This window comes from Trachurus trachurus (assembly GCF_905171665.1).
Source record: "Trachurus trachurus genome assembly, chromosome: 14".
NCBI classification, from domain to species: domain Eukaryota; kingdom Metazoa; phylum Chordata; class Actinopteri; order Carangiformes; family Carangidae; genus Trachurus; species Trachurus trachurus.
In genome coordinates, this window is record NC_139903.1 from 32,209,860 (window position 1) to 32,234,788 (window position 24,929).

At 44.5% G+C, this 24,929-nt stretch overlaps 2 protein-coding genes across 2 annotated transcripts in view; both read right to left on the minus strand.

Annotated features, from left to right (window-relative positions):
- Window positions 1-24,929, minus strand: part of LOC310996604 (protein NLRC3-like) — a gene marked incomplete at its 5' end in the record, with an annotated part of 229,073 nt that overhangs the window by 144,231 nt on the left and 59,913 nt on the right. The window lies entirely within an intron of this gene.
- Window positions 671-9,081, minus strand: LOC310997295 (uncharacterized protein; the record flags this gene model as incomplete). The annotated part of the gene is made up of 13 exons (XM_083986971.1): window positions 8,942-9,081; window positions 6,162-6,267; window positions 5,967-6,070; window positions 5,595-5,873; window positions 5,415-5,508; window positions 5,172-5,239; window positions 4,804-5,049; window positions 4,677-4,712; window positions 4,477-4,578; window positions 4,333-4,395; window positions 4,120-4,179; window positions 3,812-3,989; window positions 671-684 (listed from the first exon to the last, which is right to left on the minus strand). The coding sequence occupies exons 2-13, from the start codon at window positions 6,265-6,267 to the stop codon at window positions 671-673; spliced, it is 1,350 nt and encodes a 449-aa protein (XP_083843097.1). The 5' UTR covers window positions 8,942-9,081.

The following is a 24,929-nucleotide window of genomic DNA, read 5'->3' on the forward strand; positions in this document are numbered from 1 at the left end:
GCATCAGCACTATCAACAGTCTGCGATGCTAAAGAAACGTTACCATCAACACTGTCAACAGTCTGTGATGCTAAAGGAACGTCAGCTTCCTGTTCCTGACAAAACTCATTTAACCACGCTTCATTAAACACAATGTCCTTATAAAGGCTATTGGTCTGTTTTAAATACTGCAAGGCCTGTCTAATGCGGAGAGTATCAACAAACTGATACTCATAGTGACCTTTATAGGTCAACTTACGCTTTAACTTCACTGCCAACAAAGACCCCTCCATATTTGAACGGGGCAACAGGTTACTGGTCTGCACAATGTTGGCTGGAACACAGGTCACTGGACCATGTACTCCATTTTGACCCCCTTTAGGCAAAGCTAGCATCTTCATAAATGGAATATTGAGAGCAACCAAATGTTTCTCCAAACTATTCAAACAGGCTAGCTCAGGAGGGACAGCCTGAACTGCTAGATTGTTCTGAGAACACTCAGGTGGCATCTCACCTCTGTTAATCTTATAGTGACAAGTGTAACAAATCCACAATTTACCCCGAGCAGTGTCTAACACCTGACATGGCACAACACAAAATTCATTACACTTATGCAAGTAGTCCTCGGTTATGCAGTTTGTTGCTATTGAGGCTACTGTCTGTGTTTTGTTATAATCATCTCTTTTACAGTTCAGAACCTGGTGCCTGAAGAGCAAGCGGAAACACACTGCGCAGACATGTTCAGGACCTTCCAGCACGTCCTCTAAAAACTGCTGCATAACAAAGTCAAACTGTCCCATATTCTCTTTCTTAACCTGCCTTTTCCTTCTAACACCTGCTGCAACAGACCTTTTATGATCAGGATTTTTCCGATACTTAGTTACACTTGCTGCCTTCACTTTCTCCCTGTGAATTTTATTGAGCCGATACTTAATTTTACTCGTTTGTTTAACTCTACTGCTATGTAAAAGATTATGGTGATATTTCATAACACTTGATGATTTCACTCTTAATCTATGCCCAATATTTTCTTTGTACTTTTGAATACTGGTCGCCTTTAATTTTAATTTATGCTCAATATTGTCTTTGTATTTCTGAATACTCAATGCCTTTAATTTCAATTTATGCACAATATTGTCTTTGTATTTCTGAATACTCAATGCCTTTAATTTCAATTTATGCACAATATTGTCTTTGTATTTCTGAATACTCGATGCCTTTAATTTCAATTTATGACCAATATTTTCTTTGTATTTTTGTGTAGAGAACAACTGTACTCTTTCCCTGTGCTCAACATTTTCTTTATATTTCTTCACGCTAAGGGTCTTCAACCTCATCTTATAGAAAGCCTGCTGTTTGTATTTAGTTGCAATCGAATGCTTTTTGCCTTCCTTATACAATACATTTTGTTGATATTTTGTTTGACACTGCAAGCTGTATTTCTGCTGGAAATAATTAGATAAGTTAGAGCTAGCAAGATTACAGGTACCATCATCAGAAACGTCACTTTCAGCTTTAGTATGACATCTCAAGTTATAGCCTTGAAAAGGTGTGTTAACCATACAGTAACCATAGCAACTCTGTGACTGAGGCTGCTGTGCACAGACAACTGTTTCATAATGATTAGCATTAACATTATGTAAATACACAGCTTCATTTGACAACTTCCTATTTTGACAGCTATATTCAAGCCAGCGATCATTATAATAGGTGAAAACACTAACACCTAAATAATCAGCTGTGGCTTGAATCTCTAACTCAGTGGCCCAACTACCAACATAGGACATCCTTGACATCTTGATGTATTCTGATATTGAAGGATACTCGCTTCTCAGAAGACTCTGATAGGCAACAGGATTGCTTTGTAACTGCTTCACAGCTGCATTTCTAATTTTCTTATGGTATTTCTGTGTACCACTAATGGCCTGGCTAACAGCCCTAAAGAAACAGTTACCATCACCCACAATCTTCTCTGTCATACAAGGAATTCCTAAAGAACCAACAGCAGAAGAGGCGGCATCTACTCTCTCTGATTCTATGTTAGTCTGCTTACACAAAGCTAAAGCAACATCTTTAGAAAGGGGACGGAATTCTAAGTTTTTACATGCTACATCCCCAACAAACACAACATCTGAATTGACATCATTATCAAAACTCTTTGCTTTCTTGGAAGTGACATGTCTCTGTGTGCATTTACGTTTTTCACGTTGGTTAGTGGCTGCACGGACCACTGGTGTGACAAGAGGGGTAACCTGTCCCTCTCCACATGTAACAGCTGTCTGTGTGCATTTACGTTTCTCGCGAATGTTAGTGGCTGCACGGACCACTGGTGTCACAGTAACCTGTTCCTCTACACAATCAACAGCTGCACCAGCACTCACCACTGGTGTGACAGTAGCAGGAGCAGTAACCTGTCGCTCTATACACTCAGCAGCTGCACCAGCACTCAAGGACACAGTTGAGGGTTTCACTTGAACACCACAGATCTCAAACTCCTTGGGAAATGTCTGACTACCTGCAAATTTGCTAAAGTGCTCAAACAGATGCTGTACACAACTAAAATAGACTACAACACTCTGTCCTTCACCATCAACCATCCCATACTCATCGCGAGCGTGGGAGTCAACCACAGCATACTCACCATCTTTACTACAAATGACAGCACATGTAGCCCCACCCATTGTAACCAAGCAGGGCTTGTCTTGTGTACACCTCTGACAGAGACCGTCAAACAGAGAGATGTGCTCAGGTGAAATACGCACACTTGGAGGGGAGGCCCCAAATCCATATACAGGTTTCACATCATACTCAAAATCAACAAAACCATACTGCTTAGGCAACTCTGTAACAGCAGGGAATCCAGATGGATGTGCGATCTGATTGCCTTCCCACATGGATGTGTACAGTTTATCACCTGCGAGCACTACCTCGTCCAGTGTGTCAGACTGCCACTCAAAGACGCTGTCTTTGGAGTGTCTCAATAAAGCAACCAAACCAATGGCCATACACTGACGACCGTGATATGCAAACTTACTCTGGTCGCCTTGATGGAAACTTCCTCTAACAGAAGCGCGACCTTGGGACTGACTTGTAACAATGGGATCAATCGCTGGTTCATCAACACACTGCTCCACAGAAATGCTCTGTCCCTCATCAACACACTCCTCCACAATGCCGCTCTCTCCCTCAGACTGAGTTGCCACAACTGGTTCAATAACCACAGAAACATTTCTGCTCTCTCCCTCATCACCACACTGCTCCACCAAGATGCGACTGACAGCAAAAAACGCTGAAGACAAAGACTCGCTCAGAGCAGTGATGTCATCCACCAGATCACCCAAGGTCGTGTTAAATATGACCCTGGCTCGACCTGGATCAGACAGCAACCCCGCAGCGTTGCGTACCCCACAATCCACCACAACAAAGGAGCCCATGTGCTGGATGATCAACACCGCTGCTCTGTGGAGCCTCAACACACACATCCCATCCCTGGACAAATGCTCGCTCAACTCCTCCTTCAACTCAGTCCCATCCCCAAAGCTCCTATAATCTGTCTCCCCCAAATCCACCCTCCACTTCTGACCAAACAAATGAAACTCATTCCTTCCCCACCCAAACCAAGTTGCCAATCGTTTCCCCTCGACACGAACGACATCAATATCTGCTTCACGCCACGTACAAACCGGAGCGATGCTATGTCTAACTGCCGCGACAACACTGCATGACACGTAAGCATGAACATCAAGACCAGCCGATGCAGTAAGCAAAGATTTCCCTGCCACTGAAGACACTCCCCCCATCGACAAACACCTGCAAGTGGGAGTACTCTGACCTTGAGTTGCTCCTGGTGTGCCCCCAGTATTTGACGGCCGGTCCACCATCACATCCAGGGCAGCAGGCTGGACAGACACAGGGATGGGAGGGACAGCAACAGGATGTGTAGCCACAATGGGAGGAGGAGTGGTCCCCGGCACATCACAGGTCGACACAGGGTCGGGTGTCGCCTCCACCTGCAAAAGAAGAAACATGAAAACATTAATACCTGTGGAAGAGAGAGTCATGCTGGCTATAATAAAGATGGTGTTAAATTTGCCACAACAACAAACACAATTACAAAGACCATTCAATAACTCTACTTGCCTTCTGGTCCACGGCCTGGGCTTCAGGACGGACAGTCAACGTGGGAGTTGAGGTCACGACCTAGAAAGAATAAGAAAGGAAAGTCATCCCATTAAATCTACATATTCAAGTAAATCTGATCCAGATTTTGCAGTTATACATCATTCACAATGACTTTCTGTCCATCACAATAATACATGAACACATCTCCTTCAGGATTTAAACACAACATACCTTCTTCCTAGCACGTCTGGGCTTCTTGGGGACAGGTCGAGTACGAGGTCCCACAGGCGGCGGCTAAAGTGACAGAAACAAAGTGTCAAAACAGTGGACAAAAAGAATATCTGAACTATTAGAAGTTTCTTGTTCTATAAATACCTGCTCGCCCGTGGAAACAGCGTCCTCAACCGAAGGACCAGCGTCGTCCGTGTCAGGCAACATCCCAGGCGGCAGCCAGAAAGGGTTCAGGGGAAGAAGACGCTGTATGAAAGACATAAAGATTTTTTGTCACACTTATCGTTTTGTTACGGAATAGAATGTCACTGTCAAGTTCACAGTTAAATGAAATGATAACATACCACTCGAGGAACCCTCCTCTCCCGAGAGCAACGGCGCTACAACGACAAAACAGAAAAGACATTAGGATACAGAAAAACCTTCATTTCTCAGTTCATGACCATATGTAGACAAAGTTCGTCTTCTTACCTTCCTGCCTGGCACGGTCGTCCAGGCGTCCTCGTCCCTGGGAGGGGTGGGTGGAGGTGGGGCTGGGACCTCCTCCGGCGCGACCTCCCGACCGGTCCACGTGGGAATGGGCCTGGGCCTGGGGGACACCGGAAAGACGACGGGTGGCGGAGGTGGCGGAGGCGCGGGCCGCTCCAGGTGCTGCTTGGTGGCAGCCACCAGCGACTCCACGAGGATAGGCATCCCCGCGTCGTCACTGAGGTGCGTCTATGAAGAGGAACAAATAAAGATTACAATACAGTAATGTTGAACAAGATGACATTTACTGTCAATCATACTGTGTTGTCTAAATAAGCATTTCTGAGATTCAAAGTACAATTTTCACTTACACCATCGACAGCCCAGAGCTGCGTTTGCCTCGGTGGGAAGCGTTCCGCGTGGCAGTAGAACCGCAAACCTAAAGACAACAAAAACAAGGAAAACCCACGGATTACTGAAAAACTCAACGCACAGTCCACGGTCAACTTTCATAACACAAACAATAAAGGAGCATTGCCTCAATTATAGCTGAAATAGATACTTCTGATAAATCATAAGTGCCTAAACCCATGCATTGATATTTTCAAACATACGGTGCTGTCCTGCGATGCGCTGGAAGTTCTGTCTGTGGGACTCCTGGACAAACCCCTCCACAGACAGACGAGGGACATGGTCCACGACGAAAACCTACACAAAATGTCATAACGGTCAGTTACAAATCGATAGTCACAGTACATATAATTTCATGTTCAACAAATACATCAATGACCTACCTCTGCAGTCCGCCAGGCTTCCATGACAGCGCGCAGGTACCGGTCAAACGCTGCAGCTGCTCGGTCCGGGGTCTGGTTCAGGTTGTTGCTGGGGGCAAGAACACAAACAGCATCAGGGATGTGAGGACAAGTGTGGACAACATGATTTACCTCCTTCCTGAGCAGGTCCGCGCACGCCCCCGGCACAGACAGGAAACCGAAGGTGTAGCCGTCCGCTTCCATTGGCACGAATCCATCCACGATGGGGCGTAGATGGGATGCCCCGACAAAAAGAACAAGCTGGGAGAAAAGGAAAAAAACACGTCTTAAAGGATGTACACTCACAATGACACTTATTATCAGCATTCATCATGATTTCTGAATAGTACATACCTTCTTATCGGGGACTTTTGCAGGAATGGCCACCTTCAGCTGCTTCCCGGTGCGCGGAGAAAGGGGCCACTGCAGAGACTTCCGGCGCCAGCCAGTGCCGGGGACTGTTGATGAAAATACGTACAACATTTCAGCTCATGCATACAGAAACATATACAGAGAATGGTTTAGGGAAATATATGGAAGAATACTTACTGGCACTGAAGGCGGAGCGGGCTGGCAGGAAAGTCGCATCCTGCCGCCGAGACTGCTGCCGGAACCTAGCAGCCTCGGCACGACGGTAGGCCTTGCCACGGGGCATCTAAAAGTATAAAGACCCAGTTATTACACATGTGTAGATTAAGACATGCATTTAGAAAGGATTTCACATTACCAGCAGCACATTTTTTAATTCAAAATATGCATTTTAGCATGATAGCAAACAGCCCACATGCTGCATCTATGCAGCCACTGCATAGCATTGTTCATTGCCATGACATAAAGCATGATAAACATGGATAGTTTACATTTTTGTATGGAGAATATCCTATTATATTGTTAAATTGATAATACATATGAATATTTATCTTTATTTATTTTTTAATTAACATTTTTACCAGGTGGGCTTAAAGGGGACAGTAGCAAAAAAATCACACCATTTAGGGCAGATGTAAATGAGTATAGCTAATTACTTAAATACATGATCAATTAATACTTTTCATGTTATGTTAGTGCAGCTTATATAGATTCATGTCATGTAGTTGTTTTTAAATGTCATGTGTGTAGAATAAAAATATTCTGATTTTTAACCAATAATTCACTGATGTTCCCTTTAAGCCCACCTGCTCCCATTAAGCCCACTGGCTGTGTTTCAATGGAGAGTTTCTTCCTTTTGACTTTTGAACCATTTTCCTGCCTAAGTTTGACCTCACCTAATCAATCAGCTTCATAATTCAGATAATTAAATAACCAAATTTAAATATTAGTGATATTGCATGGGCCAATTCATTCATTTTATTAATTGTTTCTATTTCAGCTGTGGTTTTATGTTTAAAAAGTTATTTGTTTAGTTGTAAATACTGAAATTGATTCATTTATTATCCTTAAAATAGTATTGAACCAGGAAACTATCTTTCTCTCAGTCATTGGGTCTTCAGAAATCTAGATAAAAACACTTTCAACCAGCTGGCTGGACCAGAAAATTTGGCCAAATGTAGCCTAAATGCCAATTGTATAATGTAGGATAGAGATACAGACAAAATGACAACAGATATTGAAAGCATAAGTACTGAAGAGTAATTTCCATTCTAATTTTTATTTTGTTCATGAATAGTTTTTTGGCTACATTGCAAAGAAGACATGTTGTAAGTTTAGCTTTTTCTGTGTTGACAACACATCAAATAGGCCGATCATGCCTATTTCAAATGACATTTACAGGGCCAAGGAGAGGAGTGGAGACAAAATGAAAATAGCTATTGAGAGCTAAGAGATTACATATTTTAATAGAATAACTTTGGATTTTTAAGATTTTTAAATATATATATGTATTTATCAACAGATCATGAAGTGGGCTTATTTGGAACACCCATGGACTTAAAGGGTACATTAAGAACCCATTAAGCCCATACCAGATTTTTGGTATATTTTGACAAATTAAACAATAAAAACATTAAAAATTGGTATAAATGAATGATTGACACTTCAAATTAGACATTAGACTATCATTTGAACTAAAATGTTTTCACTTAAATTGGGGTGGTATATATTAAAAATGGCTGAAAAGCAGATTTGGTGGGCTTAATAGGTACACGTCTCTCCCTCACCTCTGAAACAACAACAGCCTAAGGCTGAGAATAAATAGCCTATATGATCTCAATAAAAACCCACCCTTCATATGTCTCTTTTAAAAGAAAAATACTATGATTACACCACTTAGAATAAACAGAATTAAAAAACAGCTGTTCATTTAAGTTAATCCAAGCACAATGGAAAGAGGTCAGAGCCGACTTCAGCTGTGACGACACACAGTGCCAGACCTTAGAAAAAACCCCTCCTCCACTCGGCCCGTGGCATCCATTTTAAATGAGCTCAACAAAAGGTCAAAGTTGTGACTTCACTTTGACCTAAACTTTCCACAACAAACAATGTACCCCAATTAAAAGAAAACTATTACCTGTATATACAACACACACAAAGTGAGTTCAGGCTTCATACAGTCACACTAACACACATGGAAAATTCTAAACTCTATAAGCATAACAACAAACTAACTTCAGAGGCCAAAATGGCCACAAAATGACTGACTTAAAAGAAATCCTGAAATGCTGAAATGTTTGCTGGACAATACTGCTGTTAATTACAATAACAACAATAACTAATAAAACTATAACATGAATCACTTTAGATACATTCTATTACTGCACATGTACGGAATATTCCACAGTTTCACTCTTCAACAACAACAACAACAACAGCCGCAGCTGCAGCACACGGCCTGTTCACAATAGATCCAGAGAACCATAGCCAGACTAGCGTGCTACCAGCTCAAAGTTGACCACACAAAAACACATTGGCCTGGGCACTAGTACAATAACAATAAAGAGGATAAATATTCCACCGTTTCAATGCATAGCTCTCACCAAAACCTACTTCTCTGGTCCAGTCACAGAGCAATTACAGTTCTCAGCTTTCAGAAAAACACGAGCCTCTCTGCTACTTCAACATGCTAACGGCTAACTACGCTACATGCTAATGCCCAGTTCGAAATGAACGTCTTACGTGCATTTCGAAATGATTTAATACTACCAGAAGCACACACACAACTCTAATCATGTTTATTGCTGGTCAAAGACAAACAGTTTCAACAACACACTACAGACTTGTTCATAAACAATAGCACTGCTGTAAGTTAACTCTACTGGTTGAGCAAGCTAACGGCTAACTATAGCTACAACATGATACTAAGATAATAAATCGAATACAAAACAAATACTTACGGTAATGACTGGTAGGTCACAAAGATGTACACAGAAGTCAACGCTGTGATGAGTGGGTTTGAAGATTTTCTCAGCAAAAAGCCGTGAAAAGACTGTTTCTCTCGTACTATTGAACTAGCGTGCTACCAGCTCAAAGTTGTATCAAAACAGACTGAGACAGGGAATTTGCATCGTAGTAGATAGGACTGGGCGTGAACTCACCGTAACCAATCACAGCGTGGTGGGCAGACGCAGAAAGTCCGTCGAGCCCCGCCCCCGGTTACTGTTGTTATGTGTTTCAACCTGGTGACAAAAAGCCATCACTGTTACCGTGCTGTTCCGTGGCTTAATCGGTAGCGCGCTTGTCTTTCACGCAGTCAACCTGGGTTCGAATCCAAGTCAAAACCATAATATTTCTTTATTCATTTCTACTGATTTCCAAGGTGGTGACTTCACAGTGACCTAAGAGCCTGACATTAGTTTAGTTTAGTTTAGTTTGGTTTATTTCAGTCAATACATGTCATTAAAAGGAAAATAACAAACCAGAAAGAAAAAAGTAAATAAAGAAAAACATCATTCAGAATAAACAATAAGTAAACGTAAAAAGAAAATTTGGACCGAAAAGGCATAGGCTGAAGAATAGCTTATTACGCCTATACTGTTACAACTCTGATTAATTAAAAAAAACAAAAAAAAACATTTAAAATGTACAATTTGTTATTTATTAATAAAAGAAATAAGCAATCACAAAACAGTGAAAAGAGTGAAGCTGCTTGATTTGATTTCCCTTTCTCCTTCCTTTCCTTTCCCTTCCTTTCTCCTCTCCTTTCCCTTCTTCCTCCCCTACTTCCTTCCTCCTCAAAAGAAAAGGGGGAAAAAGAAGACAATCAAACATAAAGAAAACAGGACAAAAATAGCAGCAGCATAGCACGTGTCACCACTCATTACTCAAACTTATATGAATTGATCATCCTGTTTTCAAGTACTTTTTTGAATAAGATTATGGTATTACATGTTTTTAAGCCATCATTGTTGCCGTGCTGTTCCGTGGCTTAATCGGTAGCGCGCTTGCCTTTCACACAGTCAACCTGGGTTCGAATCCAAGTCAAAACCATAATATTTCTTTATTCATTTCTACTGATTTCCAAGGTGGTGACTTCACAGTGACCTAAGAGCCTGACATTAGTTTAGTTTAGTTTAGTTTGGTTTATTTCAGTCAATACATGTCATTAAAAGGAAAATAACAAACCAGAAAGAAAAAAGTAAATAAAGAAAAACATCATTCAGAATAAACAATAAGTAAACGTAAAAAGAAAATTTGGACCGAAAAGGCATAGGCTGAAGAATAGCTTATTACGCCTATACTGTTACAACTCTGATTAATTAAAAAAAACAAAAAAAACATTTAAAATGTACAATTTGTTATTTATTAATAAAAGAAATAAGCAATCACAAAACAGTGAAAAGAGTGAAGCTGCTTGATTTGATTTCCCTTTCTCCTTCCTTTCCTTTCCCTTCCTTTCTCCTCTCCTTTCCCTTCTTCCTCCCCTACTTCCTTCCTCCTCAAAAGAAAAGGGGGAAAAAGAAGACAATCAAACATAAAGAAAACAGGACAAAAATAGCAGCAGCATAGCACGTGTCACCACTCATTACTCAAACTTATATGAATTGATCATCCTGTTTTCAAGTACTTTTTTGAATAAGATTATGGTATTACATGTTTTTAAGCCATCATTGTTGCCGTGCTGTTCCGTGGCTTAATCGGTAGCGTGCTTGCCTTTCACACAGTCAACCTGGGTTCGAATCCAAGTCAAAACCATAATATTTCTTTATTCATTTCTACTGATTTCCAAGGTGGTGACTTCACAGTGACCTAAGAGCCTGACATTAGTTTAGTTTAGTTTAGTTTGGTTTATTTCAGTCAATACATGTCATTAAAAGGAAAATAACAAACCAGAAAGAAAAAAGTAAATAAAGAAAAACATCATTCAGAATAAACAATAAGTAAACGTAAAAAGAAAATTTGGACCGAAAAGGCATAGGCTGAAGAATAGCTTATTACGCCTATACTGTTACAACTCTGATTAATTAAAAAAAACAAAAAAAACATTTAAAATGTACAATTTGTTATTTATTAATAAAAGAAATAAGCAATCACAAAACAGTGAAAAGAGTGAAGCTGCTTGATTTGATTTCCCTTTCTCCTTCCTTTCCTTTCCCTTCCTTTCTCCTCTCCTTTCCCTTCTTCCTCCCCTACTTCCTTCCTCCTCAAAAGAAAAGGGGGAAAAAGAAGACAATCAAACATAAAGAAAACAGGACAAAAATAGCAGCAGCATAGCACGTGTCACCACTCATTACTCAAACTTATATGAATTGATCATCCTGTTTTCAAGTACTTTTTTGAATAAGATTATGGTATTACATGTTTTTAAGCCATCATTGTTGCCGTGCTGTTCCGTGGCTTAATCGGTAGCACGCTTGCCTTTCACGCAGTCAACCTGGGTTCGAATCCAAGTCAAAACCATAATATTTCTTTATTCATTTTATCATGATTATACACTGCTCCAAAAATAAACGTTAATGCGTACGTAAATAAATGTTGTCAACTCTCTTTTTTTTTTTTTACAATCTATGTTCTCCACACACTACTATACATTTAATAACGAATTTAAACTGCAGTATTTCATTAATTGAGATCTAAGATGTGTTGTTTAAATGTTCCCTTTATTTTATTGAGGAGTGTATATTTAATTTGCCACCTCTACTGATTTCTTCAGCTATATCTATTTCAAATCAAACAGTAGCCCAAGACATTTAATGTACAGAGGTGCTGACAGAATTTTACTGGATTTTCAACAACTCACACTGTGCCACGTGAAAATGTAGCACAGGTTCCAATTTTTCATAGCTCATTCAGTAGAGCACATGACTTTCACATGGAGATCCTCGGTTCAAGCCCAGGGGTTAGCATAAACATTTTTATCATCATTTTCTCATGATTATATGTTCTCAACTCTCTCTCCTTTTTTTTTTTTAGTCTATGTTCTCAACACACTACTATACATTTAATAACGAATTTAAACTGGAATATTGAGATCTAAGATGTGTTGTTTAAATGTTACCTTTATTTTATTGAGGAGTGTATATAAAACAGTAGTCCATGTGAATGTCTTTGGCCTGTCAATAATTTTCATTTTAATTTGCCACCTCTACTGATTTCCAAGGTGGTGACTTCACAGTGACCTAAGAGCCTGACATTAGTTTAGTTTAGTTTAGTTTGGTTTATTTCAGTCAATACATGTCATTAAAAGGAAAATAACAAACCAGAAAGAAAAAAGTAAATAAAGAAAAACATCATTCAGAATAAACAATAAGTAAACGTAAAAAGAAAATTTGGACCGAAAAGCCACAGGCTGAAGAATAGCTTATTACGCCTATACTGTTACAACTCTGATTAATTAAAAAAAACAAAAAAAACATTTAAAATGTACAATTTGTTATTTATTAATAAAAGAAATAAGCAATCACAAAACAGTGAAAAGAGTGAAGCTGCTTGATTTGATTTCCCTTTCTCCTTCCTTTCCTTTCCCTTCCTTTCTCCTCTCCTTTCCCTTCTACCTCCCCTACTTCCTTCCTCCTCAAAAGAAAAGGGGGAAAAAGAAGACAATCAAACATAAAGAAAACAGGACAAAAATAGCAGCAGCATAGCACGTGTCACCACTCATTACTCAAACTTATATGAATTGATCATCCTGTTTTCAAATACTTTTTTGAATAAGATTATGGTATTACATGTTTTTAAGTCATTCTCCAATTTGTTCCATAAATTAACAGCTGTTACCGTAATGCATTGTAATTTGTTGTTGGTTCTGGTTTTTAACTTTCTAAATATACATACCCATTTGAGATTGTAATGGCTTTGTCTTAGATTAAAAATTTTCTGAATACAGTCAGGCAGCAAGTGGTTGTTAATTTTGTGAAGTTTTGAAATCCACCAGTTGTTTGAATTTGAGTTCATTACAATTAATAAATAATTGATTAGTGGCTATAGTCAACTTTGTTTATAAGTGGCATTGCTTTTTGAGAGACATTGACACATTGAGAGTGAAGGCATGACTATCCCACCCAACTCCAGATTCAAGAAAGACAGAGTACACGATATTAATCTGCCACTACAACAAATTCAGTTCTTGATGAGGGACCATAGCATAATGGACCTGTAAAGACTGCTAAAACACCCTGGATGGCAACACCACCACAGGGGGAGAAGAGTCTGAGGCAGCGTGGAAGCGGGACGCCGAGTGGCGTGGAGCGAGGGCCCGTCATAGCCGCTTGCGGCTTTAATTAGGGCCCGAGCCTGTGACAACGTCCCAGGGAGGACCCTATTGTAATTCGACATGCACATTAGTCAACGTGCCAGCCGACGAGTAACAACAAGTAAGCAAGCAAGTAACCAAGTACTGCATAGACCTGGCAGCGAAAACTCCAGATATTGTAATGTTTCTTTTTATTATTATTATTATTATTATTATTATTCTTCCGACGATTCAATTGCCATTTTGACCCCTTTGCCAAGCCGAGAAACGAACGAAACTTTGTAGCCTCGTGGGGCTTCGCGAAAATTGACGTATGATGCCAGTGTCGCATTTGGGCGGGGCCAAATGGCTAAATAGCGCCCCCTACAATTTTCCCAAAAACCCATAGGGAAAAAAACGACGTTAACGAAAGCGGACCAAAATCGCCACACATGTTCATCAATGGAAGCTGAACACAAAATCCTCCTATAGCGAAGCCCGAAACCCAACAGGAAGTCGGCCATTTTACTTCAAAATTTGTAAACGCAAAACGAACTCCTCCTAGGGGTTACGCCCGATCGGCTCCAAATTGGGAAGAGAACATCGTCAGACCTAGCTGAGCTTAACTTGTACTCCGCAGGTCTGTAGCTCAAAGGGGTTGGCCTCTGGCATGCCCCGAAGTTTGGCGACTGTTTCGGTGCTCGCCATGTAAATACGAACGGCTCTCATGCCCACATACTTGAACGTAGACGCTTCAAACTTGGTGAAAAAATCTATGGCGAGACCCTGAACGATCCGACATATTATTTGCCTACGTCGCTCATAGCGCCCCCCGGTGGTAACAGGAAACGTACAAAAATTCGTTAAAAATACGTAGTTGACCAAATCGACTTCGTTCCACTTCTAATACATGCAGACCCGGATGGTGAAGCTACATCATGAACACTTTGACCCTACGAGCAACGGCGTCCGTGTGCCGCCGCGGCGAATGTGTATCTTCCCAATTTAAATTACGTTTGCCAATTACGCGCACATACTTCGTCGTAGCCACTTGAAATTCAAAGGACATGACGATGGCTCCTCCCTGAACGTTTTGATGTATCGACTTCCTGCCTGGCTCATAGCGTCCCCCGGTGGTAACAGGAAGTACGCAAAAATTCATCAAAAATCCATACTTCACCCGATCAACTTCATTCCACTTCTAATACATGCAGAAGCAGTTGCTGAAGCTACATTATGAACGCTGTGAAGATACGACGAACGGCGTCCGTGTGCCGCCGCGGCGACTGACGATTTTTTATCGTACAATTACGTTTGCCTTTTTCGTGGCTTTAACGAAGTCGTGTCCTCACGAAATTTCATCCGCAGGTCAAGAATGGCGAGCTCTTTCAGCCGATAGAGTCGTTTCCCATGGGCGTGGCAAAATGCCTCTATAGCGCCCCCTTGAAGTTTTTCCGAAATTCTCCATAGACAAATTTCGCTTACTTTGCAGTACACATACGAAACTCGACACACACATGTATCATACCCAAACATACAAAAAATTGAATTGGAGCCACGACCTAAACCCAACAGGAAGTCGGCCATTTTGGTTAGCATTTCGTTGACGCAAAACGAACTCCTCCGAGGGAGTTCGCCCGATTCACTTCAAATTGGGTACAGAACATCTCCAGACCAAGCTGCTTACGGCTTGTGCTCCGCAGGTCTGTAGGTCAAAGGGCGTGGCTGCTAGCGCACGGCCAAGTTCCGCGATTCAGCTAAAAAGGTTTAAATGCTATCGCGCCCACAGATTTGATCGCAGCGGCTTCAAACTTGGTGCACATGATGATGACGTGACCCTGAACGATCCGACATATTACTTTCATACGTCACTCATAGCGCCCCCCGGTGGTAACAGGAAATGACATATTTTGCATCGACATTGTCCGATGTGCTCGAAACTTCACATGTGTGATGAGGTAACGACCCCGAACGCAACGGCCCACATCCCGTTACTGCCCCCTGGTGGACGAACCGTAAACTTGCCGTAACTCCATCGTACATTGTCCGATTTGCTCGAAACTTCACATGTGTGATGAGGCAACGACCCCGAACGCAACGGCCCACATCCCGTTACTGCCCCCTGGTGGACGAACCGTAAACTTGCCGTAACTCCATCGTACATTGTCCGATTTGCTCGAAACTTCACGTGTTCGATGAGGGGACCGCCCTCGACGCAGCCGCCCACGTCCGGTGGCGCGCGGGGGTTTCGAAGAGCGCCCCGGGGGAAGCGGGGACCGGGGGGTCGTGGGAGCGGGACGCCGAGTGGCGTGGAGCGAGGGCCCGTCATAGCCGCTTGCGGCTTTAATTATTAGGGCCCGAGCCAGTGACAACGTCACAGGGAGGACCCTATTGTAATTCGACATGCACATTAGTCAACGTGCCAGCCGACGAGTAACAACAAGTAAGCAAGCAAGTAACCAAGTACTGCATAGACCTGGCAGCAAAAACCCCAGATATTGTAATGTTTATTTTTCTTATTATTATGCCACTTCGAACGCCATTTCGACCCCTTTCCCAAGCCGAGAAACGGACGATATTTTGCACGCACGTGGGGCCTGTGGCAACTTAGCGTTGAGTGGTGGTCTCGCATGTGGGCGTGGCCAAATGGCAAAATAGCGCCCCCTACAAATTTGTCAAAAACCCATAGGGAAAAAAATGACGTTCATAAAAGTGGACCAAAATCGCCACACATATTTATCAATGCGAGATGAACACAAAATCCTCTTATAGCGAAGCCCGAAACCCAACAGGAAGTCAGCCATTTTGGTTCAAATTTCGTTTACGCAAAACGAACTCCTCCTAGGGGTTACGCCCGATCGGCTCCAAATTGGGTAGAGAACATCGTCAGACCTAGCTGAGCTTATCTTGTGCTCCGCAGGTCTGTAGCTCAAAGCGCTTGGCCTCTGGCGTGCCCCGAAGTTTGGCGACTGTTTCGGTGCTCGCCATGTCAATACGAAAGGCTCTCATGCCCACATACTTGATCGTAGACGCTTCAAACTTGGTGCAAAAATCTATGGCGAGACCCTGAACGATCCGACATATTATTTGCCTACGTCGCTCATAGCGCCCCCCGGTGGTAACAGGAAACGTACAAAAATTCGTTAAAAATACGTAGTTGACCAAATCGACTTTGTTCCACTTCTAGTACATGCAGACCCGGATGGTGAAGCTACATCATGAACGCTTTGACCCTACGAGCAACGGCGTCCGTGTGCCGCCGCGGCGAATGTGTATCTTCCCAATTTAAATTACGTTTGCCAAATACGCGCACATACTTCGTCGTAGCCTCTTGAAATTCAAAGGACATGACGTTGGCTCCTCCCTGAACGTTTTGATGTATCGACTTCCTGCCTGGCTCATAGCGCCCCCCGGTGGTAACAGGAAGTACGCAAAAATTCATTAAAAATCCATACTTCACCCCATCAACTTCATTCCACTTCTAATACATGCAGAACCAGTTGCTGAAGCTACATTATGAACGCTGTGAAGATACGACGAACGGCGTCCGTGTGACGCCGCGGCGACTGGCGATTTTTTATCGTACAATTACGTTTGCCTTTTTCGTGGCTTTAACGAAGTCGTGTCCTCACAAAATTTCATCCACAGGTCAAGAATGGCGAGCTCTTTCAGGGGATAGAGTCGTTTCCCATGGGCGTGGCTAAATGCCTCAATAGCGCCCCCTTGAAGTTTTCCCGAAATTCTCCATAGACAAATTTCGCTTACTTTGTCGTACACATACGAAACTCGACACACACATGTATCATACCCAAACATACAAAAAATTGAATTGGAGCCACGCCCTAAACCCAACAGGAAGTCGGCCATTTTGGTTAGCATTTCCTTGACGCAAAACGAACTCGTCCGAGGGAGTTCGCCCGATTGACTTCAAATTGGGTAGAGAACATCTCCAGACCAAGCTGATTACGGCTTGTGCTCCGCAGGTCTGTAGCTCAAAGGGCGTGGCTGCTAGGGCACGGCCAAGTCCCGCGAGTCAGCTAAAAAGGTTTAAATGCTATCACGCCCACAGATTTGATCGCAGCTGCTTCAAACTTGGTGCACATGATGAGGGCGTGACCCTGAACGATCCGACATATTATTTTCCTACGTCACTCATAGCGCCCCCCGGTGGTAACAGGAAGTGCGCTAAAATTCATTAAAAATACATCGTTGACCCCATCAACTTCATTCCACTTCTAAAACATGCCAAACAAGTTGGTGAAAGTATTTCATGAACGCTATGACGCTACGGCTAATGGCCCCCTTGTGGAGGCGACAGGAATAGCGCTCCATCGTGAACTGCCACCTCCCACGGCTTTTGCCCGATTGACTTCATATTCGCTACAGATCATCAGGAGACCAAGCTGGTCAAACACTATTAAAAGCTTTTCTCTACGTCAAACGTCGTGGCTGCTAGGGGGCGACAAAGTTGGCCAACAGCTCGTTTAGTCGCCATGCTATTACGTTTGCCTTCCACGCCCACATACTTGATCGTAGTCACTTCAAAATTTCAGTACATGATCAGAGGCCCGCCCTCTACGCCTGCATTTGATCGTACGCTAGCTCGCTCAAGACGCCCCCTTGTGGACCCAGGAAATGTCGTGTTTTGCATCGACATTGTCCGATCAGCTCGAAACTTCACATGTGTGATGAGGTCACGACCCCAAACACAACGGCCCACATCCCGTTACCACCCCCTGGTGGACGAACCGTAAACCTGCCGTAACTCCATCGTACGTTGTCCGATTTGCTCGAAACTTCACGTGTTCGACAAGGGGACCACCCTCGACGCAGCCGCCCACGTCCGGTTGCGCGCGGGGGTTTCGAAGAGCGGCCCGGGGGTAGCGGGGACGCCGAGTGGCGTGGAACGAGGGCCCGTCATAGCCGCTTGCGGCTTTAATTATTATTATTATTCTTCTCCGCCTTCAAACCCCAATTTGGCCCCTTTCCCCAACTCGAAAATGCGTGAACTTTTTGCCGGACGTCCGGCTTCTTCCGAAATTCGATATTTTGTGCTGCTCGCGCATGTCCGACGCGAAATGGCGAAATAGCGCCCCCTACAAAGTTCAAAAAAGCCCATAGGGAATTCGGGTCACTTTGGCGTAGACGGACGAAATTCGGTACACATATGTACCATACCCAGATATACAAAAAAGCCTCTTAATGTCATGGTGAAATGTCAACAGGAAGTCGGCCATTTTGAATTGGTCGTTTTTGGCGCCAAATTAACTCGTCCGAAACGATTCGCCCGACACGCTCCAAATTTGATAGACAACATCGTCAGACCTAGCTGAGCTTATCTTGTGCTCCGCAGGTCTGTAGCTCAAAGGGGTTGGCCTCTGGCGTGCCCCCAAGTTTGGCGACTGTTTCGGTGCTCGCCATGTAAATACGATTGGCTCTCATGCCCACATACTTGATCGTAGACGCTTCAAACTTGGTGCAAAAATCTATGGCGAGACCCTGAACGATCCGACATATTATTTGCCTACGTCGCTCATAGCGCCCCCCGGTGGTAACAGGAAGTGAACTAAAATTCATTAAAAATACATAGTTGACCCCATCAACTTCATTCCACTTCTAAAACATGCAGAACCAGTTGGTGAAGCTACATTATGAAGACTGTGAAGCTACGAGTAATGGCGTCCCTGTGGGGGCGTGGCTACCATCAATTCCTCGCCATGAAAATACGTTTGGCTTTTTGATGGCTTTAATGAACTCGTATCATCATGAAAATTGACAGACAGGTCCAGGGTGGAGACCTCTTCCATCTGATAGGGGTGTCGCTCATGTGGCCCCCTAGTGGAAACCGGAAGTGCCATTTTTTGCATCAACTTTGTCCGATTTCCACGAAACTTCACATGTGTGATTAGGGGCTGACCCTGAACACACCTGCACGCAACCCATTACTGCCCCCTAGTGGACGAACCTTTAACTGCTCATAACTCCCTCATGCTTTGTCCGATTTCCACGAAACTTCACATGTGTGATGAGGGACTGACCCTGAACAAACCTGCACGCATCCCATTACTGCCCCCTGGTGGACGAACCTTTAACTGCTCATAACTCCCTCATGCTTTGTCCGATTCACTCCAAACTTCACACGAGTGATGAGGGGCGGCCCCTGAACGCACCAGACCACATGCAGTGACTGCCCCCTGGTGGATGAACGAAACATTGCATTTTTGGCCTCCTTCCAGGTTTTTTCTCCATTTCTGCTCCGCGCCACAGCGTGCCTCAGGCCCCGCGGTGGCATGGGCAGCGAGGGCCGCCATCGCCGCTTGCGGCTTTAATTAGGGCCCGAGCCAGTGACAACGTCACAGGGAGGACCCTATTGTAATTCGACATGCACATTAGTCAACGTGCCAGCCGACGAGTAACAACAAGTAAGCAAGCAAGTAACCAAGTACTGCATAGACCTGGCGCAAAATATCCCAGATATTGTAATGTTTCTTTTTATTATTATTATTCTCGTCAATAGTGAATCGCCTTTTTGGAGGCCTGAACATGCCGTAAAACGAACGATATTTGGCATGCCCATTGAGACGGGCAAAAATTTACATATTTTAAAGTCGTTAAAAATGGGCGGGGCCAAATGGCAAAATAGCGCCCCCTAGAAAATTTTAAACGGCGAGCCCCACTTCTCAGTTTCACCTACATGCATGAAATTTCGTGGGGTTATAGAACATGGGGAGACACACAAAAAATCCTCTTGAAGCCACGCCCTAAACCCAACCGGAAGTCGGCCATTTTGGATTGAAATTTTGACGTATTTGGACGAACTCCTCCTAGAGATTTCGTCCGATTGACTTCAAATTGGCTATGGACCATCGAGACGCCATGCTGACCTTATCTTGTGCTCCGCGTGTCTGTAGGTCAAAGGGCGTGGCTGCTATGATGCAAGACATTTTGGCGACTGTTCGTGTTCGGCGCCGTTTCACTTCAAACGGCTCTCACGCCGACATACTTGATCGTAGCCGCTTCAAACTTGGTGGACATGATGATGGGTCCTTCCTGAACAATCTGACATATTAACTTTCCACGTTACTCATAGCGCCCCCCGGTGGTAACAGGAAGTCAACACAGATTACGCTAACATGAATTAATCGTACATAGTTCACCCCAGCAACTTCGTTCCACTTCTGATACATGTGAAACAAATCGGTGAAGCTACATTACGTACGCTTTGAGGCTACGGCTAATTGCCCCCGTGTGGCGGCGCCACGTATTGCGGTCCATCAGAAACGAACTCCTCCTAGGGGTTTCGCCCGATCGGCTTCATATTCGCTACACATCATCCTCAGACCGCCCTGATTACAGCTTGTGCTCTGCAGGTCGGTAGGTCAAAGGGCGTGGCCACTGTGGCCGCCGCCATTTCTGATGCCTCGCCATGCATACACGGGCTGCTCTATCTCCCATGTACTTCGTCCGAACTGCTTCAAAATTTATGTACGTGATCAGACACCCGCCCTCTACACCTCCATTTGATCGTACGCAACCTCGCTCAAGTCGCCCCCTTGTGGACACAGGAAATGCCATATTTTACATCGACATTGTCCGATTTGCTCGAAACTTCACATGTGTGATGAGGTCACGACCCTGAACGCAACGACCCACATCCCGTTACTGCCCCCTGGTGGACGAACTGTAAACTTGCCGTAACTCCATCGTACATTGTCCAATTTTCTCGAAATTTCACGTGTTTGATGAGGGAACGACCCTCTACTAGCTGCCGACGTCCGATGGCGCGCGGGGGTTTCGAAGAGCGCCCCGGGGGTGGCGGGGACCGGGGGGTCGTGGGAGCGAGACGCCGAGTGGCGTGGAACGAGGGCCCGTCATAGCCGCTTGCGGCTTTAATTATTATTATTATTCTCCCACTTCGGACGCCATTTCGACCCCTTTCCCAAGCCGGGAAACGGACGAAATTTTAGACGCATGTGGGACCTGTGGCAACTTAGCGTTGAGTGGTGGTTTCGCATGTGGGCGTGGCCAAATGGCAAAATAGCGCCCCCTACAAACTTTTCAAAAACCCATAGGGAAAAAAATGACGTTAACGAAAGCGGACCAAAGTCGGCAGACATATTCATCAATGCGAGATGAACAAAAAATCCTCTTATGGCGAAGCCCAAAACCCAACAGGAAGTCGGCCATTTTGCTTCAAAGTTGGTTTTCGCAAAACGAACTCGTCCGAGGGGTTACGCCCGATCGGCTCCAAATTGGGTTCACAACATCGTCAGACCTAGCTGAGCTTATCTTGTGCTCCGCAGGTCTGTAGCTCAAAGCGCTTGGCCTCTGGCGTGCCCCGAAGTTTGGCGACTGTTTCGGTGCTCGCCATGTAAATACGAACGGCTCTCATGCCCACATACTTGATCGTAGACGCTTCAAACTTGGTGCAAAAATCTATGGCGAGACCCTGAACGATCCGACATATTATTTGCCTACGTCGCTCATAGCGCCCCCCGGTGGTAACAGGAAACGTACAAAAATTTGTTAAAAATACGTAGTTGACCAAATCGACTTCGTTCCACTTCTAATACATGCAGACCCGGATGGTGAAGCTACATCATTAACGCTTTGACCCTACGAGCAACGGCGTCCGTGTGCCGCCGCGGCGAATGTGTATCTTCCCAATTTAAATTACGTTTGCCGTTCACGCGCACATACTTCGTCTTAGCCACTCGAAATTCAAAGGACATGACGTTGGCTCCGCCCTGAACGTTTTGATGTATCGACTTCCTGCCTGGCTCATAGCGCCCCCCGGTGGTAACAGGAAGTACGCAAAAATTCATTAAAAATCCATACTTCACCCGATCAACTTCATTCCACTTCTAATACATGCAGAACCAGTTGCTGAAGCTACATTATGAACGCTGTGAAGATATGACGAAGGGCGTCCGCGTGCCGCCGCGGCGACTGGCGATTTTTTATCGTACAATTACGTTTGCCATTTTCGTGGCTTTAACGAAGTCGTGTCCTCACGAAATTTCATCCACGGGTCAAGAATGGCGAGCTCTTTCAGCGGATAGAGTCGTTTCCCATGGGCGTGGCTAAATGCCTCAATAGCGCCCCCTTGAAATTTTTCCGAAATTCTCCATAGACAAATTTCGCTTACTTTGTCGTACACATACGAAACTCGACACACACGTGTATCATACCCAAACATACAAAAAATTGAATCGCAGCCACGCCCTAAACCCAACAGGAAGTCGGCCATTTTGGTTAGCATTTCTTTGGCGCAAAACGAACTCGTCCGAGGGAGTTCGCCCGATTGACTTCAAATTGGGTAGAGAACATCTCCAGACCGAGCTGATTACGGCTTGTGCTCCGCAGGCGTGTAGCTCAAAGGGCGTGGCTGCTAGGGCACGGCCAAGTCCCACGAGTCAGCTAAAAAGGTTTAAATGCTATCACGCCCACAGATTTGATCGCAGCTGCTTCAAACTTGGTGCACATGATGAGGGCGTGACCCTGAACGATCCGACATATTATTTTCCTACGTCACTCATAGCGCCCCCCGGTGGTAACAGGAAGTGCGCTAAAATTCATTAAAAATACATCGTTGACCCTATCAACTTCATTCCACTTCTAAAACATGCCGAACAAGTTGGTGAAAGTATTTCACGAACGCTATGACGCTACGGCTAATGGCCCCCTTGTGGAGGCGACAGGAATAGCGCTCCATCGTGAACTGCCACCTCCCACGGATTTTGCCCGATTGACTTCATATTCGCTACAGATCATCAGGAGACCAAGCTGGTCAAACACTATTAAAAGCTTTTCTCTACGTCAAACGGCGTGGCTGCTAGGGGGCGACAAAGTTGGCCAACTGCTCGTTTAGTCGCCATGCTATTACGTTTGCCTTCCACGCCCACATACTTGATCGTAGTCACTTCAAAATTTCAGTACATGATCAGAGGCCCGCCTTCTACGCCTCCATTTGATCGTACGCTAGCTCGCTCAAGACGCCCCCTTGTGGACACAGGAAATGTCGTGTTTTGCATCGACATTGTCCGATCAGCTCGAAACTTCACATGTGTGATGAGGTCACGACCCCAAACACAACGGCCCACATCCCGTTACCACCCCCTGGTGGACGAACCGTAAACCTGCCGTAACTCCATCGTACGTTGTCCGATTTGCTCGAGACTTCACGTGTTCGACGAGGGGACCGCCCTCGACGCAGCCGCCCACGTCCAGTTGCGCGCGGGGGTTTCGAAGAGCGGCCCGGGGGTAGCGGGGACGCCGAGTGGCGTGGAACGAGGGCCCGTCATAGCCGCTTGCGGCTTTAATTAGGGCCCGAGCCAGTGACAACGTCACAGGGAGGACCCTATTGTAATTCGACATGCACATTAGTCAACGTGCCAGCCGACGAGTAACAACAAGTAAGCAAGCAAGTAACCAAGTACTGCATAGACCTGGCGCAAAATATCCCAGATATTGTAATGTTTATTATTATTTTAATTATTCTTACCCAATTTCAAACGCATCTACGCCCCCCTGAACGTGCTCAAATTCGAACAATTTTTGGCATGAACATCGGGTCGCCAAAAAGTTAGACTTTGATAACGTCGCTAAAAATGGCCGTGCCAAAATGGCTAAATAGCGCCCCCTAGAAATTTTGTATCGATGAGCCCCATGACACCGTTGCACCTACATGCATGAAATTTGGTGAGGTTATAGAACATGGGGAGACACACAAAAAATCCTCTTGGAGCCACGCCCTAAACCCAACCGGAAGTCGACCATTTTGGATTGAAATTTTGACGTAATTGGACGAACTCCTCCTAGAGATTTCGTCCGATTGACTTCAAATTGGCTATGGACCATCGAGATGCCATGCTGATCTTATCTTGTGCTCCGCGCGTCTGTAGGTCAAAGGGCGTGGCTGCTATGATGCAAGATATTTTGGCGACTGTTCGTGTTCGGCGCCGTTTCACTTCGAACGGCTCTCACGCCGACATACTTGATCGTAGCCGCTTCAAACTTGGTGGACATGATGATGGGTCCTTCCTGAACAATCTGACGTATTAACTTCCCACGTTACTCATAGCGCCCCCCGGTGGTAACAGGAAGTCGACACTGATTACGCTAACATGAATTAATTGTACATAGTTCACCCCAGCAACTTCGTTCCACTTCTGATACATGTGAAACAAGTCGGTGAAGCTACATTACGTACGCTTTGAGGATACGGCTAATTGCCCCCATGTGGCGGCGCCACGTATTGCGGTCCATCAGAAACGAACTCCTCCTAGGGGTTTCGCCCGATCGGCTTCATATTCGCTACACATCATCCTCAGACCGCCCTGATTACAGCTTGTGCTCTGCAGGTCGGTAGGTCAAAGGGCGTGGCCACTGTGGCCGCCGCCATTTCTGATGCCTCGCCATGCATACACAAGCTGCTCTATCTCCCATGTACTTTGTCCGAACTGCTTCAAAATTTATGTACGTGATCAGACACCCTCCCTCTACGCCTCCATTTGATCGTACGCAAGCTCGCTCAAGTCGCCCCCTTGTGGACACAGGAAATGCCATATTTTACATCGACATTGTCCGATTTGCTCGAAACTTAGCATGTGTGATGAGGTCACGACCCTGAACGCAACGACCCACATCCCGTTACTGCCCCCTGGTGGACGAACTGTAAACTTGCCGTAACTCAATCGTACATTGTCCGATTT